The sequence below is a fragment of the Corythoichthys intestinalis genome, chromosome 13 (assembly GCF_030265065.1).
Source record: "Corythoichthys intestinalis isolate RoL2023-P3 chromosome 13, ASM3026506v1, whole genome shotgun sequence".
NCBI classification, from domain to species: domain Eukaryota; kingdom Metazoa; phylum Chordata; class Actinopteri; order Syngnathiformes; family Syngnathidae; genus Corythoichthys; species Corythoichthys intestinalis.
In genome coordinates this window covers 21,933,039-21,951,197 of record NC_080407.1, presented here as the reverse complement: position 1 = coordinate 21,951,197, position 18,159 = coordinate 21,933,039, and the positions used below count along the sequence as shown (strand labels likewise).

General features: G+C 37.7%; 1 protein-coding gene and 2 long non-coding RNA genes across 3 annotated transcripts in view; 2 read left to right on the top strand and 1 right to left on the bottom strand.

The window, feature by feature from the left end:
* LOC130927961 (zinc finger protein 160-like) overlaps positions 1-9,466 on the bottom strand; it is a 61,457-nt gene extending 51,991 nt beyond the window's left edge. The window contains 2 exon segments of the mRNA XM_057854112.1: positions 4,597-4,707; positions 9,060-9,466. Of these exon segments, the coding sequence (XP_057710095.1) occupies positions 4,597-4,707; positions 9,060-9,195 (247 nt within the window). The 5' untranslated portion in view covers positions 9,196-9,466.
* On the top strand, positions 5,568-7,545 carry LOC130928108 (uncharacterized). Its single transcript, XR_009066632.1, has 3 exons — positions 5,568-5,672; positions 5,864-6,000; positions 6,239-7,545. It is a non-coding gene; the product is annotated as an uncharacterized LOC130928108 (long non-coding RNA).
* A 6,121-nt stretch (positions 9,467-15,587) lies between the features above and the next one.
* LOC130928109 (uncharacterized) lies at positions 15,588-18,159 on the top strand. The gene is made up of 3 exons (XR_009066633.1): positions 15,588-16,172; positions 16,749-16,896; positions 17,166-18,159. It is a non-coding gene; the product is annotated as an uncharacterized LOC130928109 (long non-coding RNA).

The following is an 18,159-nucleotide window of genomic DNA, read 5'->3' as shown; positions in this document are numbered from 1 at the left end:
AAAGACACGTTTATTGTAATCTTGTATTTGTATATTACTTATAATTTATTATATAATATTTGCTGCCCCTGTCAGAGGGTGGGCCTTGTTTGCACTAATTTAAAGATTTTAAACTGTCAGTTCAAATCTTGTATTGAAGAAGTTGCATTACTTGAAATAAATCTATTGCAACTTATCAGTCCCAGTTCTTGTCTACAACACTGTCCAGGGTCCCCCCAGGATTGATATATCTAAATTCAAGACTTTTAAGACCTTTTTTTAATGCCATTTCAACTGAAAATTAATAATTTTCTCGCACCCATTATTTAGATCATATTGAATCATATTAAATAAATAAAGCACTGAACATCAAATTTAATCTCAATTACTAACTGTGTTTGACCAAAGAATGCACATATATTGAAGATACAATTAAAACACAATTAAAGTAACATTATAAGGTCTGTCAGAATTTTTTTAAACACACACACGCACACAATAATTATGGACAAAAAGAGGAGGAGGACAGGACTCAGACCAGCCATCTTCTGTAACAGGCTAGCCGCTAGTGCACCTGCCAAGACCCCAGTGAACATGGCTAACTTTCGAGTTAAAACGGCAAAATTCACATTTATTCGAAAGGCAAACCGAAATGTTTAAGCAGGTCCACTGCCTTCGCATGACCCATAAACTGCAACCTAAAGTATCTGGATGTAACTTGAGCCCCTATCACATACATACTCCAAAACAACGGGAATATCGCGGGACTTAACCATGCAGTAGTTGTGTGTGAAAACAATTTCCTGTGTCGACTGACATGGGAAGCAGTGTGCATGAAAGCAGGCGTTAAATTCCCGGGTCACAGCAGATGGCTGATGACTTAAATATCATAGTGGCGCCCGATGTAACCTCCTCCCTCTTCGCAGTAAGAGGAAAAGAGGTAAACAAACATCGCAACTATAAACATAGCAAGCTGGAAACAGCTAAATTAAACTGAAAACATGACCAAAATTAAAATGTCAATTATTACGTCGGGCCGGGCCAAGGTTTTTTTCTCGGTAACTTTTTGAAATAACTATATATTAACGATGTATGAATGATAAACTAAGGAATACTTGTTATAAGATAAATAATTTGGATAAAAAAAAAGAAGGCACTGTATGGTCATTGCAGAGCCAGAGCGTGCCTATACGCCTTTTTTAATCTTCCCCTGTGCGAGTCCGCAAAACCGCATCTGTTTATTTATATTTAACAAACTTTTCCAGCGTTATTTCGTTGCGTAAATAACTTTATAATGGTCATAAAAATATGTAGTCTATTTAAACATTAAGAAAATGTGCGGTTTTTATTTCTTGCCAACTGAGAATTACTTATAAAAGACAGGCTTTTATGCAGACATCATCACAAATGTTATCACGCTAAACGCGGGTCGGGCTTTAATACTCGCAGACCAGTTCGGGTTGGGCTGGACTTTTTAGGCCCGATTTTAGCTCTATCTTAAAGTCTTGATGAGCTTAAATTGGCTGCAGTTACGAAGTCGGGAATGCTCCCTCCGGAAAAAAAACACGATGTGAGCAACATTATGTTTAACAAACTTTTCCAGCGTTATTTTATTGTGTAAATGCATTTATAATGGCCAAAAATATATGTAGACTATTTAAACATTAAGAAAATGTGCATTTTTTTTTTCTGCCAACTGAAAATTCGTTAAAGACAGTTACGACATCGGGAACGCTCCTTCTGGAACAAAACACAATATGACCAACATTGTGAACAGCCGATGCCGACCAAAAATGACGTAATTTCCAAAACAGATCATCAATGGACTCATTTGAAGTATATGCATGGTGGTCTGTTTTGGTGTTCAGAATCCACAATACTTCTGCCTGCAGGGTTTTTCGTTCCACCGACAAATGGACGCACCCCCGATGCAGAGGTGGATGGATTCTACGTTTTGCCGGTTGTGGTGGTTTGGCACGCACGAGTTGCATTTTGATTTGTAGTGCGGCGCATCGTAAAAATTCTGTGCGTCATCTTCGTTATGGATTTTTAAAAAAAAACTTCCGTCAAGGATATAATTTAGGTTGCACTGAGATGTTCTTGAAAATTAAGACCACGGTGAAAAAATTCCAGACTTACAACAGCTAATTTAATACTTTTAATACCTTTAATAATGGAAAACTAAATTCAATGCTTTTTTAATGTTTTTAATAACCCGCGGGTACCCTGCTGTCAGCATTTCATCTGCAGGTTTACCTAGGAACACAAAAGGTAGGGGAGTAGTGGTAGTAGGTGAGTATTGCTACCGAGGCAGATTTACACAACGGTACAATAAAAACAAAAAATAAAACGTATTGAAACCAAAACAGTGCATAAATCGTTCAACTTAGTAGAGATGACGGGAACACACTCTCATTCTAGCGGAAATATGATCAAAAGAAATGCTTTTCCGACAAACCGCTGCGACCCAAGCTATCCGTCGTGCCTTCGTGATCTGATATTTGGTCCTCCATGCAGGAAAACGGTGAAACCGGTTTTCCTTGCCCTTTTTTTTTATCGTGGGAGACGCTGTTGCACCCGGTAACACAACAATACACACCCGTATTTTCTTTCTAATATAGTGAAGGAATTCGCTTAGCTCTACCACACGTTACAATCCCCGTTGAGTCTGCCGGACAGGAAGTAAAGGATATTACCAGCATGGAGGCGTATCCAAACAATGACATAGTACGTCCCATTCCCTATTATTGCCACAATGTCCAAATACAAGCCAGACTCGTTGGAACAATGTGCCAAAGAAAATGTGCTTGCTCTTTGGATTGGGCATATCGGGCTACCTGCTTCCATAGTTGAGTTACTGCAGTGCAATTCAATTTGGACTTGTTCTGAGTGGGACAGGAGTTGGTTATTAGTTGTGTGTTGTTTTACAGTTATCAGGGTTTGGCCTATTTTAATTTTCAACCATGTTATGTATGTTTCCTTAAGTTCCTTAGAAATTGTAACCTACATACGACTTGTTCAACACTGCACAGCAGGAATTTTATTTTCGTGCATTCGTTGTGTAAATTTCACCAAAATAAAGCTAGTGTTGAGAAATTATGTGTTTACTTGACTGTCAATGTTCATTTGAAATTGTTGGCAACCTTTAAATACCTGTCCTGTTCAGCTGGTTGACACGGTCGATGAGTCTGAAAAGTTTTAATGTATCACATGGGAGTATGACAGCGGCAGTGGCGCAGTTGGTAGCTCGAGTTGTCCTGGGAGCAAAGGGTCAGCAGTTCTGTCGAAGTGCCCTAGTGAACCCTAATTTGCCCCCAATGGGTTGGCAGCGTCTTGCATGGCAGCAGCACCATTGGTGTGTGAATGTGTGTGCTATTGCAAAGCGCTTTGGGCATGGTAACCATGTAGATAAATGCGCTATATAAATACTCTCCATTTACCATTTACATACTCTCATTGTGATCATTCAACGTGCCTCGTTTATTAGGAGAAAGCATTAAATAAGAAGGGGTTATGGGAGGACACTGAGGACAGCGGGATAAAGTCGATTATTCATGCACAACCCCCCCGGAGCCCAGCTATTAGCTGCTTTTATTGTTTTGTACATTAGTTACAAAAATAGTACAAAAATCATCTCGGCTGAAATAAACTACTATTTCAGTATCAAGTTAACCGTTCCCCATTCTGTATCAGCAGGTTTAAACTACCGATAAATTCAATTACTTTAATGTTGTGAATTTATCGTTAAAGTTGTTAAAATTGCTCCCGTTATTGCATTAGTTCCGTTCTGTCTACTTTCGACATGTGAAAGTTTTAAAACTTTTTCATCATTTAAAGATCTATTATAGTCAAGATTTTGCCGATTTAGGAGTATTTTAGATAAAAAGTTAATTAGGTTCGCTACAAAACGGCCTTCCTGAGAAGTGAACTGCTTTAAGATGGCAACTGTTTACTAACACTACCAAGTCTGTCATTTCGCATCTAGTTCTCTATACATGTGATATCTACCGTAGCGGGTGTAATTTGTAGCAACGTGGGCGAAGTTTGTAGCAACTGGCCGTTGTTTGTAGCGGCTGTCGGCGTTTTTCTATCTAACGGCATGAGTTGTGGTGGATGCGTATGCTCGGTCCGTTCCTTATTGCGTCCTGAAGACCGCACTGACTGTGTTTTAGTTCCGCTTTACTGAGCATGTTTAAATAATTGGAATTTGGATGTTTGTAAATCATTCTCGAATCTTTAGCGGCCGAATCGCAAATAATCTAAGAATCAGAAATTTCACACACTTTTAACTGTCACATCCCTATGAGTAAATGTTCCATTTGATTTGGTGTGGTTATTTGCGCTACTCAATGTGTCTGTTCCACACTTGTAATTGCGCGTAAATAATCTACCTCATGTAATTACTTCAAACAAAGCAAATTTGTTTACGTAGAAAGAAATCTTTCTATCTGCAAACAACAGTCAAGTCAATGCCGTGGCGTAAACCTTACGTCGGTTCACAAGTCCATTGCACAGATACTAAGAAAGCAAATCCACTATATGAGACTGAATGACATTTTGTACTTATGAAAAGGATTTCTTTCTCATCTTAAGAAAAAAAACAATGCCTGGGATGACCTTGAATGGGAACGGACTCTTCCTCCTCCTTGATGTATGGCGACTCTTCCTCCTCCCCCTTGACGCAAGACTCCTGGTGCTCAAGACGATGGGCTTGGCTGACACATAGATCTGCAAGACCACAAACAAATCTTATTTCTTTATTTGCTAACTTGTGTCTCCAAAGCTGTTTTCTGTTGGAGAAAATTCCTCCTTGCCCATTTTGTTTGTTTGTTCATGTTTTGTTGTGATCCAATCCAACACAATGGGGGGATGTGGCTCAGTGGTAGAGTAGTTGTCCCCCAACCCAGAGGTTGTGGGTTCGATTCCCTGCCCTGATGAACTCGCCTAAGTATCCTTGAGCAAGATACTGAACCCCACATTGCTACTGGTGCTGCGTCACCAGTAGGTAGATGGCGATGTAGTGTAAAGCGTTTTGAGTGCCTTGAAAGGTAGAAAAGCGCTATACAAGTATAACACCATTTGCCATTAGCACAAATAAATTCACAGTGCTTAACATCACAAAAAAAATCAGGAAGACATGAACAAAAAGAGTCTCATAAAATATGGAGGACCAAAGCTGCCAAAATTAAAAACAAAAGTAATTAAAAATAAATCAATAAAAGGCGAAATATAAATGACTATAAGTACAAAATAATAAGATACAAAAACTAAAAATAAATAGATAATTAAATAAAAGTAGAAATAAAAATGAATATATATACAAAAATAAGAAATTACATTAAAAAAAAGTGAGAATACAAAAATAAATGTGGGAATAAATACAGAAATAAATATATTGATTGATACAAATTTCAATCAATAAATAAAAGCGCTTTGCCTTATATTTACTTATTTCATTGTCAGCGCCAACTTGCAAGTGGAAATGTAATTCAAATGAGGAGGCGTTCCTAAGGGTGCCATGGGTTGAACTATTCGCTTATTGGTTGATCGTCTGATCGACATTCGATTTCTGAAATCTACTAGCCATACCTGCGACAGACGACAGACGTGGGTCTGAAAGTAAGGGAAATAGCCGACCTACTTGGTGTGAAGTGAGAGAATATCCACCGTCGAATGTCAGAGCATGGTATAAGGTGAGTTTGTATGACAGTGGCATATTTTGAAATGAAAACTTATTCGTATGGCATGCTGCACTCCATATATATCTGACAGCTACGGGTATCAAAGCTATTTGTAACTGCTCCAGTGTAGCTTAGCAGAAGTTACAACTAAGTTCTCATGAAAGCAAACAATATTCCTGCTCACCATGTAACGTTGTTTTTAGAGTCTCTGACTTGAATAATTCCACTGACATCGCAACGTTGGATGCTGGATGATTACAGGGATTCCCAGGATCTCATCCAAATTCTTGGTTCAAAATGATGCAAGGACATCTCCGGTTCCAACGTACAAAGGTTCAAAGTAAGTGAACGTCATCAATACTTTGACTTGGACTATAGTTTTCATTCATTCAAATGAAGTATCAAGAGGAAATAGTTGTGTTAAAAAAAATAACAAACAAGCCGAATCATGATTTTGCCATGAGGGTTAAACCATTTTGTTGATTAAAGTCCTGTTTAAACACAAGAAATTACTTCTTCAGCTTTTATGCAATGCAACTTTTTTAAATTGCAACTTGTTTTCCTGTTTTTTCATGGAGGACTTCGTATGCAACAATCCATGCCACATCTGGATCCACCGGGAATTATCCGCACACTACAACTAAAAACTGTTCGCCATAGAAATTCTGTGCCAGCCCCCAACAGTCAAAGGCATATCTATGGCAACCATAAACTTATAAATTAAGGCTCTATGTTGGGGAACTAGGAAGAAAGTACAAAAATAAATTAAGACCATATTTTTTTCACCCATTCTGGAAAGATAAACCCATATATAATATAGACCATTTTAAATTAAGTTTAAATATTTCATGCTTTTATTTTTTATTACGAGCTAGGAATCTAATTCATTTTGATTTGGAGTGCTTTCGCTGCCAGCCTCTCCCAGTCAAAATGGATTGGGTGTCAAGCACTGTCAATGGCAGCCAATGAGTTAAATGTTGATGTTTATGCCTTGCAAAAATAAGAAACCCTCAAATTTTCAGAAAATTCAGAATCAAAAAAAAAATTTGGGCCCTACAACACATTGTCTGTTATTGCAGAAATGTTGGTATAGTTTTAGTTGCCACTTCTGGGAGATGATTGGATTAAATTTTACCCATCAAAATCAAATCATGAGGTTTGGCACGCCCTCTTTGCTTGTTGGCTCTTTGAAAATGGCTTAACAAGTTCAACTTCAAAAGGGATAATGTAAAGTGCAAATTTCTCATCAAAAACATTAAAAATAACCAATAAAAGCATGAAATGTCCCTGACCAAAAAATTGCACGTTGTTCTGATATTTGAGTAAAAATGAGCTTAGATTTTTTTTTTTTTTTGCCCAGCTGCAAAAGTGCATGTCTGAATGGGTAATGTCAAAAATTCAGAACTTTCACCTTTAGGTTATGTGTAAAATGACCTACAAGTAACATCTGAGTGTCACCCTTTCCATTTTGAAGTCTTGTCCATTGTCCTCAACCATTTTTTCTTTTTAATTAAATGATATAAACACTTTCACAGTCTAGGGCTAGGCAGATACAGGTTAGGCTAATCAATAACTAAATTTGCCATATAGGATGTATGCACGTTTAGTTATATTTTAGGACTAGTTGGTTCAACATCTAATTGCATATTTGGAGTTATATGTGATGGTCCACATGGTCATCACCCCCATGTCGGTGTCAGTCCCTGAAGTGCAGCTGCGACAGGCCTCGACTCCTGAAGAAATTCAGCAGATGTCAGAATGTTCTAATGTATTGAATGTCTACAGTTAGAATATCCATCCTGCGTCAAATATTTGGACTTGTTTGAAATGACAGCGTAGCATGTTGGTTGTGGTCGATGTGACAGTACCTCAGCAATGTGAAGAAATAATAAAGGCAATGATTGTTTTTCTGCAAAGTAACATTTTATTGATGACCAGTGTGATACAATACAAATTATAAATAGGCAATTGATGTACAAAAAAGGACTTCCAGCACTACTAACTCGTTTATGAATGCAAAAAAAAAAAAAAATTGTCCACTGGACACCAACATGAGACGCTTAAGGTCAGTAACTTTTTCCCCTAATACTGGCCAACTGCTCACCATCAGCATTCCCTGAAATTTAAATTAATTGTGTCTTCAGGAAGCTTTAGAGTAAAAAAAAAAAAAGCATGTAGATAAGTGAGGACGAGAGATGTCTGTTATTGTTGAGGAACGACACCCCAACCTTCCTCGGAAGTATCTAGAAGAAAATAGATGACAACACAATGGCAAAATGGTATAACAGATTAGCTACAAAAGTATTAAACGAGACACCAGCCGGTGCCGTCTACCTAAGCCCTTAAGAGCGTAAACCACACAAACTTGAATGTGTAAATTGAGCTCCACTAAATTGCGCTAACTCTAAACTATTCCTTGTGAGTTTAATGTTGTTAGCAGATTTATCCGTGTCCTGCCTTGCCTCCCCTTCCTGAGACCCAATGAGAGGTATTAGCTTATGGAAAATGATATAGATTCAACACACCTCAACTTAAATAAAAAGTTAAAAAAAAAAAAAAAAAAAAAAAAACACACACCAAATTACCAATTTAATACGTACCTTGTCCTCATCCAATCGATTGCCAGCTTCCCGTAATCGCTTGGACACAGACCTTCTCGTCTCTTCCCGTTATTTTACGAAGCTAGACAGCAACAGGCAGGCCGGCAGGCAAGGTCGATCGAGAGGATTGCTGCAATAGCGTGTCGATCGACCAATGGGTGAATAGTTCAACACATGTAGGAACGCCTCCTCATTTGAATTACATTTCCACTTGCAAGTTGGCGCTGACAATGAAATAATATAAGGCAAAGCGCTTTTATTTATTGACATTTATTTCAATCAATATATTTATTTTTGTATTTATTCTTACATTTTTAATGTAATTTCTTATTTTTGTATATATATTCAATTTTTTTATTTCTACTTTTAGTTAATTAGCCATTTATTTCCATATTTATTTTTGTATTTACATTTAATTTTTGTATCATATTTCTTATTTTTGTATTTATATTCGTTTTTATTTAGCCTTTTGATTGATTTATTTTAATTTTGGCAGCTCTGGTCCTCCATACAGAAGAGCCTACAACCCAGTCACATCTGCATAATATGTGGCTTAAAGCTGGCAAACGAGGCAACAAAATCGAATGCACTGAGAGCATCATGCCTGCGACCAAGTCAAGTTTTAGGAAAGGCCGCTGTTTTTTTTTGTTTTGTTTTTTTTGTTTTTAAAGAGCTACATTTTCCCTGCACTAAATGTTCGTTTTCAGCCCCTTTGTGTTTATTTTACTGTCATTTTCTACCACACTAGGGAAAACAAGGCCCACATCACACTGGTCCGCATCATTGAAAGTGAACCAACCTTCGAGTCTGCGATGAACAACCTTTGCGTGCATTATTTTGCACACAGTCGAATCCTTGTGACGTGGGAGCTCCTCTTTTACTCCACAGAGTTCCTCTTGGAACTTATATGCAGCCGGTGTAGTTCTCGCGAACATATTTTGATTTCTGAACGCTTGACGTCGTGCCTTGCAGCTTTGTTAGCGGTTGGCCAGCTAGGCTAGGCTAAAGTAGGCGACAAAACTTGAACGAGTGCCCGGACTTGAAGACTGATGTTTGACTCCATAATGTGGCTAATGCAGGACACGTAGTCGAGACTTCGATTTAGTTCAGTGGTTGAAATCTAGGAAAAACAATACGTCCACGAAGAAAAAACTACTCCGCCTTGGCCAGGCTTTTTCATTTCCGACCAGGATTGCATGATGGGAAAGACAGTCTCTTTCCAGCCCAATCACACCCGCCTAATTCAATAATAATAATTTTTCTTTTTTAAAACAGCCAAATAACGACTTCTCTTTCAAAATAAAATTGTTTCTCTTATAAAACTCAATCTTCATTTTGACAGAATAAGAGAAAAAAAAAATCAACAGTGGGATCGTAGCGTTATCATTTCTCCTATAAGGATCATGGGAGGTGTAGTTCTTCACCGGAATCAGTGCGTTCAGCACCGCCCTCTGGCGGTATTATTTTAATTTCAAGAAATACAATGATATTTATCGGTCTACATATTCATTCTTAAACATCTAAATTACATTTACAATAATACTTTTAAATTGTAAGCTACACTTTGCTAGCTGTGACTGTATCACCCTCATCAAGGAGTGAGTAGAATCAGTGTATGGCAACCTGTATACCTTACATTCAAACATTTGATATATTTATATTGGTATTTTTTTTGTCACATATTTTTCATAATCTGAATTTTGTGTGCACTGAAGCGATAAACCTATGCAGCCCTGAGTTTGAAGCATGATGGAAGTTCAAAGCGAAATGAGAAACTTGCCAACTGTAATGAATAAAACAGCTGATGGTGCAAAGTAGACAACATAATCATAATCAGAACATGTCAGATCTGGTAAGCCACAGCAAGAATTCGTTTCTCGTGTTCTTTTTTCCTGATATTGGGATCGTCGGGGATGGCAACAGCTGTCCTCTGCTGCTTATCCATGATCACGAGCCGCCCTGCGTGAAATATCCCCCCTTGTCGGGAGCGCGCACACGCCACTCGCACATCGATACACTACAGCGATTATACTCCAAATTCATTCAATGCTCGCTATCATTATTTGCTTTGTCATCGAGCCTGTAAAGAAATGACCTTAAAACAAGTTAAAAGAATTTACTTAGGCGAAATAAAAGTTTTTCCTTACCGATCGAAATAACACAGCCTCTCCATACCAATCGTTGGACACGTAAACGACTATCTTTTACAGTGAATATGTATTGATAAATGTTATGTGCTTTAATAGACCCTTTTACACCCAAGTAAACGGTCAATTTCTAATCAGACGAAACAGAAGGCGTTTTCTGCGGGCTTTGTGTTCATCATCACACCACACTTAGCATATGAATACATTTTGCTCTGCTTGAACTAATAAATCTCATACCTGAGCGATTCTCATTGGGATATGGTCGTGAAAACCTGTAGACAAATGCATTTCTGTTCGAAGATGGTTATGTGGCCCAGTCCACGATTTGTTACCAAAATAATAATAATAAGATTAATAATAATAATAATAATATTTTATTTATAACGCATTTTGCATTTGAAAAACAAATCTCAAAGTGCACATTACCATGTAAAAAATAAAAAGACTAAGAATAAAAGAGTAAAATAAAAACAGACAGAGCTAAAATAAAAAACAAATCAGATAAAAGTAAGATAATCATAATAATTTTAAATGTCATTTAAAATATACATATACATTTGTTTAAAACTAGAATTATAAAAAATATAAACATTTGTTCAAAACCATTATTTAGCAGATTATGACATGTTCCCGTCAAAATATTTTCTTTTTTTTTTTTAAACATGAAAATAGTATTAACCTTAATGCACCATGAAGAAGGCAAGACAGAAGATGGATCGTTTGAGAATTATTGGTTGCCCTTGAAAATCACAATGGTTACTCATAGTTGGTCTACCATTTCACAGTTAAAAGTACTCCCTGCTGGCTGCAACAGAACCTGTTTTAAGAGGGAGGCCCATTTCAGGTCAAGTGCTGACCAAAACTGTCCCGCCTGTCTATTTCTGGCTGGGAAGGTCACACATCTATCAAACTCACTACAGTTACTCATACTAGGTCCACCAATGCACAGTGAAAAACATTTCTTGCTGGCTGCAACAGAACCTGTTTTAAGAGGGAGGCCCATTTCAGGTCAAGTGCTGACCAAAACTGTCCCGCCTGTCTATTTCTGGCTAGGAAGGTCACACATCTATCAAACTCACTACAGTTACTCATACTAGGTCCACCGTTGCACAGTGAAAAACATTTCTTGCTGGCTGCAACAAAACCCGTTTTAAGAGGGAGGCCCATTTCAGGTCAAGTGCTGACCAAAACTGTCCCGCCTGTCTATTTCTGGCTCGGAAGGTCACACATCCATCAAACTCACTACAGTTACTCATACTAGGTCCACCGTTGCACAGTTAAAAGTACTCCCTGCTGGCTGCAACAGAACCCGTTTTAAGAGGGAGGTCCATTTCAGGTCAATTGCTGACCAAAACTGTCCCGCCTGTCTATTTCTGGCTAGGAAGGTCACACATCCATCAAACTCACTACAGTTACTCATACTAGGTCCACCATTGCACAGTTAAAAGTACTCCCTGCTGGCTGCAACAGAACCTGTTTTAACTCACTACAGTTACTCATACTAGGTCCACCGTTGCACAATCAAACATTTTCATAATAATCTGACTCCAGGACAAACAAAACATTAGTTCAGCTCTTAGACTATCTGAATCGTGGTTATGGTGTTGACATTGCATTTGTTGATTACATTGCATTTCTATGTCAATATTTAATCACTGAATTAATAAAGTAATAACAGTGCCTCGAATTATATATTTGATAATACAATATTTGATGAAAGGCTAAATCAAATACATGAAACAACAATTCTTATATTATACTGTATAGTCAAAATTAAACCAGCCTGTATGTACAGTATATTCATACCATACATATATGTTAAACTTGCTTGCACTGTTTACATTACTTACATGTTATATTTAATTTATTCATTTGATTGTAATTTACTCTTGTTATTTTTGTTTGTTTGTATACATGTGTGTTTGGAAACATTGCTTAATCTTTACACTATTTGGTTGTTCCCATTGAGATCTATTGATGCAAGGCCTTCAACAGAATTCATATCATGTTTGCACTTTGGAACTGGTTTACACTGACTATGAAAGAGTGAATTTGCTGTGTTGTGTTGAATTTTGTCATGTATGTTCTCTGGTTATTGCATAAAAAGTTTAAAACCATGGCGTGCGCCATATTTTTTTACACACAGGATGTAAGATTTGCCTCCAACTCTCTAGAGCGTTTGAAAAACATTGGAATCCTTCCATGCATCTTAATAGGTTTTAAGGGCCTCACCTCAAAGGTGTTCACAGAGTAAGCGGTGATGAAAGCTAGATTTTCAGCATTGTCAATCAGCAGCCATATTTGTGTCGTTGGGCTTGCTGTATCTAGTCAGTACTACAGAGTTCAAAATGTTCAAAATATGGTGATTTGAGGGACAAATGATCAATTGTGAGGGACAAATGATCAATTGTGTTTCAGAATACTAAGATCATATTTGATGTAATATTATCAACAACAACGCAGTTGATATACTATAAAGGATGTCTTGAATTTGAATCAACCATACTCAACCATAGTGAGTTTGATGGATGTGTGACCTTCCTAGCCAGAAATAGACAGGCGGGACAGTTTTGGTCAGCACTTGACCTGAAATGGGCCTCCCTCTTAAAACAGGTTCTGTTGCAGCCAGCAAGAAATGTTTTTCACTGTGCAACGGTGGACCTAGTATGAGTAACTGTAGTGAGTTTGATAGATGTGTGACCTTCCTAGCCAGAAATAGACAGGCGGGACAGTTTTGGTCAGCACTTGACCTGAAATGGGCCTCCCTCTTAAAACGGGTTCTTTTGCAGCCAGCAAGAAATGTTTTTCACTGTGCAACGGTGGACCTAGTATGAGTAACTGTAGTGAGTTTGATAGATGTGTGACCTTCCTAGCCAGAAATAGACAGGCGGGACAGTTTTGGTCAGCAATTGACCTGAAATGGACCTCCCTCTTAAAACGGGTTCTGTTGCAGCCAGCAGGGAGTACTTTTAACTGTGCAACGGTGGACCTAGTATGAGTAACTGTAGTGAGTTTGATGGATGTGTGACCTTCCGAGCCAGAAATAGACAGGCGGGACAGTTTTGGTCAGCACTTGACCTGAAATGGGCCTCCCTCTTAAAACGGGTTTTGTTGCAGCCAACAAGAAATGTTTTTCACTGTGCAACGGTGGACCTAGTATGAGTAACTGTAGTGAGTTTGATAGATGTGTGACCTTCCTAGCCAGAAATAGACAGGCGGGACAGTTTTGGTCAGCACTTGACCTGAAATGGGCCTCCCTCTTAAAACAGGTTCTGTTGCAGCCAGCAAGAAATGTTTTTCACTGTGCAACGGTGGACCTAGTATGAGTAACTGTAGTGAGTTTGATAGATGTGTGACCTTCCCAGCCAGAAATAGACAGGCGGGACAGTTTTGGTCAGGTTAAAACAGGTTCTGTTGCAGTCAGCAGGGAGTACTTTTAACTGTGAAATGGTAGACCAACTATGAGTAACCGTTGTGAATTTCAAGGGCAACCAATAATTCTCAAACGATCCATCTTCTGTCTTGCCTTCTTCATGGTGCATTAAGGTTAATACTATTTTCATGTTTAAAAAAAAAAAGAAAAGATTTTGACGGGAACATGTCATAATCTGCTAAATAATGGTTTTGAACAAATGTTTATATTTTTTATAATTCTAGTTTTAAACAAATGTATATTTATTTTTTAAATGACATTTAAAATTATTATGATTATCTTACTTTTATCTGATTTGTTTTTTATTTTATCTCTGTCTGTTTTTATTTTACTCTTTTATTCTTAGTCTTATTTTTTACATGGTAATGTGCACTTTGAGATTTGTTTTTCAAATGTAAAATGCGTTATAAATAAAATGTATTATTATTATTATTATTAATCTTATTATTATTATTTTGGTAACAAATCGTGGACTGGGCCACATAACCATCTTCGAACAGAAATGTATTTGTCTACAGGTTTTCACGACCATATCCCAATGAGAATCGCTCAGGTATGAGATTTATTAGTTCAAGCAGAGCAAAATGTATTCATATGCTAAGTGTGGTGTGATGATGAACACAAAGCCCGCAGAAAACGCCTTCTGTTTCGTCTGATTAGAAATTGACCGTTTACTTGGGTGTAAAAGGGTCTATTAAAGCACATAACATTTATCAATACATATTCACTGTAAAAGATAGTCGTTTACGTGTCCAACGATTGGTATGGAGAGGCTGTGTTATTTCGATCGGTAAGGGAAAACTTTTATTTCGCCTAAGTAAATTCTTTTAACTTGTTTTAAAGTCATTTCTTTACAGGCTCGATGACAAAGCAAATAATGATAGCGAGCATTGAATGAATTTGGAGTATAATCGCTGTAGTGTATCGATGTGCGAGTGGCGTGTGCGCGCTCCCGACAAGGGGGGATATTTCACGCAGGGCGGCTATTTTTCGGCACAACAGCTGTTGGTTGGCCACGACCACCTTATCAGTCTGTCCCACAGGATCTTAGCCCTCTTTTTCCCACCACCTTGGGAGAGTGTATAATATACACGCATATTACATTTTTGAATCAGGAGAAAATACTTTTAATTTTTATTTGTACATTTTAAAGCAGGTACTTTTGTAGTTTTACGTGGTCCATGTCACGTGGGCAGTTATATATCATACGTACCCATTACTTATGTACTGAAGTAGTTGTTACTTAAGTGCTCGAGTACTCAATGCTTAAGTACTCGAGTACTACATAAGTAATGTGAAGTTAGGTGAAGTAATGAGTACTGAAGTAATTATACTTCAGTACTCATTAATTCATTACTCGTGTACTCATTACTTAAGTACTCGAGTACTCCTTACTTCATTACTTAAGTACTCAAGTGCATCTCTCGATTGCAGGGTGGAAGCCAGACGTGGGAACGACAACAGATGCGAGCAATCACAATATCTCCCGTCGCCAGCTACGGCAGCGTGTCCGTGCGCTACTGCGACCCTTGCGCACACGCGATATAGAATAACATTTTTTTTGGTATATATATTATATATTATTATTATTTTTTTTTTTTTTAATTATTATTATTATTAGATAATACTGATTTTTCATCGTAGCGCCCAACTAGGGTACATGAACATAAAGTGCGCAGCGGTTTACCCTATGTAATAATTTTATTGACGTCGCACCAGTACAGCTTTAATCTCGTTGTCCCTTTTTTTATTACTCCCCGATTTGGCCCTAATCCTCTGTGGTACTTTTTGCGTCAATGTAAAAACTTTTTTTTTTGCCTCGACGTGAAAAAAATGTTTTTTGCTTCGATGTAATTTTTTTGTTGTTGCTTTGACCTCTTTTTTTTACGTTCATGTTTTTTTTCCCCCACATTTGTCACATTAAAGGGCAACTGAAGACCTTTCCGGATTTTGGACGAGTTCGTCAAAACAACCATGACATTATCAACACGTAATGGTAAGGATCATTTGCGTTTTTTTAGTTTTTTTGCACTCCGTTAATGGTCCCTTCGCAAACCCGGAAGTGTGACGTAGATTCCTGACGCAACAGAGAAGACTATCCACGGCTAGCATAGCAGCACATCGATGTCAGTGATATTTCTACCAAAGGTAACCATTCAGGATCGCTCTTACGTGACGCTACCGATGGCAAAGGCTCCCAGGAAAAATGAACTACAATTAATCCCTACATGTTTGAACCTGAGGCGTCAGATGACGACGATATGCTTGACACAGCAGATGTCGTCATGACGCCAATTAACAGCTCGACACTTCACGAACAGGAGAGTGTGTGGTAAGCCTAAATCTATGGTGTTAAATCAAGGCCAAAAGTTTTGTAATCTGAAAAAAAGAAACGATTGAAAAAAAATGTTTGATACTGAATGTTTAAGTTTTATTCTTGAATCTTTCAAAAGCGAAAAAAACATTTTATTTTTTCCAGTTACAGAGTCTATATTTTCAGGTTCAGAGATTTTTTGTTCACGATCAGGTCTTTTTTTTCAGTTTTAATTTTTTTTTTTACTTTCAGATCATATTTTTTCAGTTTCAATTTTTTTTCACATTAAAATCTTTTTTTCACTTTCGAATCTTTTTTTCGCTTTCAGATCTTTTTTTTCAGATTCAAAACTTTTGGCCATGTTTTAACATGGGGGGGCGCGGCCTCGACGAGAGGCGTGTTGAGTTGTGAGAGACAGCCTATCAAAGTAACCCCGAATGATGTTGCCTTCAGGTAACGTGGGTAGCCTACATAGTTTTCTTGATACCTGAAGCTAAAGTCATGCTAAGGGCGGGGGGGGGGGGGGGACTTTTGTATGTCATTCTAGACAATTCTTGGTCAGTTTTGATAAATAACATTTGGAAAATATGCCAGGTTGTTAACCTTTACCTAAAGAAACGATGTGTCCGAAATCCAAGCCAGAACGCGAACGCAGCGCAACAGCGCCAGTTTGAGAACTTGAATCCTTACAATGGTGTCCTCATCATCTGCGCAACCTGCTGGTGCAGGTACAGGCACACAGGTAAGAAATACTCTTTAACGATAAAATGCAAAGAAAAATAGGCAAAATCCCGGAACTATTTAACTTCTGAGATGTAGCGTTATCCAGAAAGGTATTTTTGTTAATGTCTCTAGGAGTAGGTAAGCTCCAAGTTAGCATAAGCTACGTTCATTTGAGTACTATTCATGTTTAAGCCATATATATATATATATATATATATATATATATATATATATATATATATATATATATATATATATATATATACACTTTTTTTTTTTTTATTGCAGGAGGTCTTGAGAAGGGTGTATCTTCAGAGACTTCTTGGCAAAGTTTCACAGGCCATACAAAGACTGCCGCTTGATGTGGACTAGTTACAGTTTGTGGTCAACCAGGAGATGGTTCTATTAAGAACACTGTCAAGCCAAATTGAGATGCCACACGATAAAATCAGTGCTTTGACTAAGTTGTCAACATTGGTTATTAGGATTAACAACACAAGTTTAACTCACCAGGTTCACCAGCTATATGGAGAGACTGGACGCCCAAAACTTGATATTTCTATTCAAGACCTTAAAAACTTTGTAGATATGTCCATGCCAGTGCCGTGGATTGCAAAATTTCTTGGGGTTTCTGAGAGAACAGTGAGACGGCAGATGCATGACAAAGGGGTTTGCGTCAAGTTGTCCTACAGTCACCTAACCAATGAACAACTTGACAGTTTGGTGAGGTCAGTAAAGGCGAGGACACCGCATGTGGGATACAGAATTATGAAAGGAATACTGCAAGCTATGGGACACAGAGTTTAGTGGCAAAGAATAGCTTCATCCATGCATCGTGTTGACTCTGTCGGTGTATTATCAAGAATGACAAGCATGGCGTGTGTTGCAAGGAGAACATATTCTGTTCCAGGTCCTCTGCACTTAATGCATATTGATACTAACCATAAGCTCATCAGGTTGGTCATTCAGTATTTACATGCACATCAGATGATGCAATTTTTCTGGTCGATATACTAATATTCATATTATTTGTATGAAAAATGGGAAAACAATTTCCTTATATTCATGCTTGTGAACATCTTTCAAGAATGGCTCCATTGCCAATTTACATCCAATTAATTTTCCATATCATAGTACCAATAAACCTCTTCACCTGTGGAGTGCTTCAGTTTTTAAAACATTCTATAACTTTTACATTGTTTTGTTGCCTGTATCCCACTTTTGTGAGCATTTCACTGCTGACAGATTGATAAAAATATTTCACCATTTCTGCATCCCAATT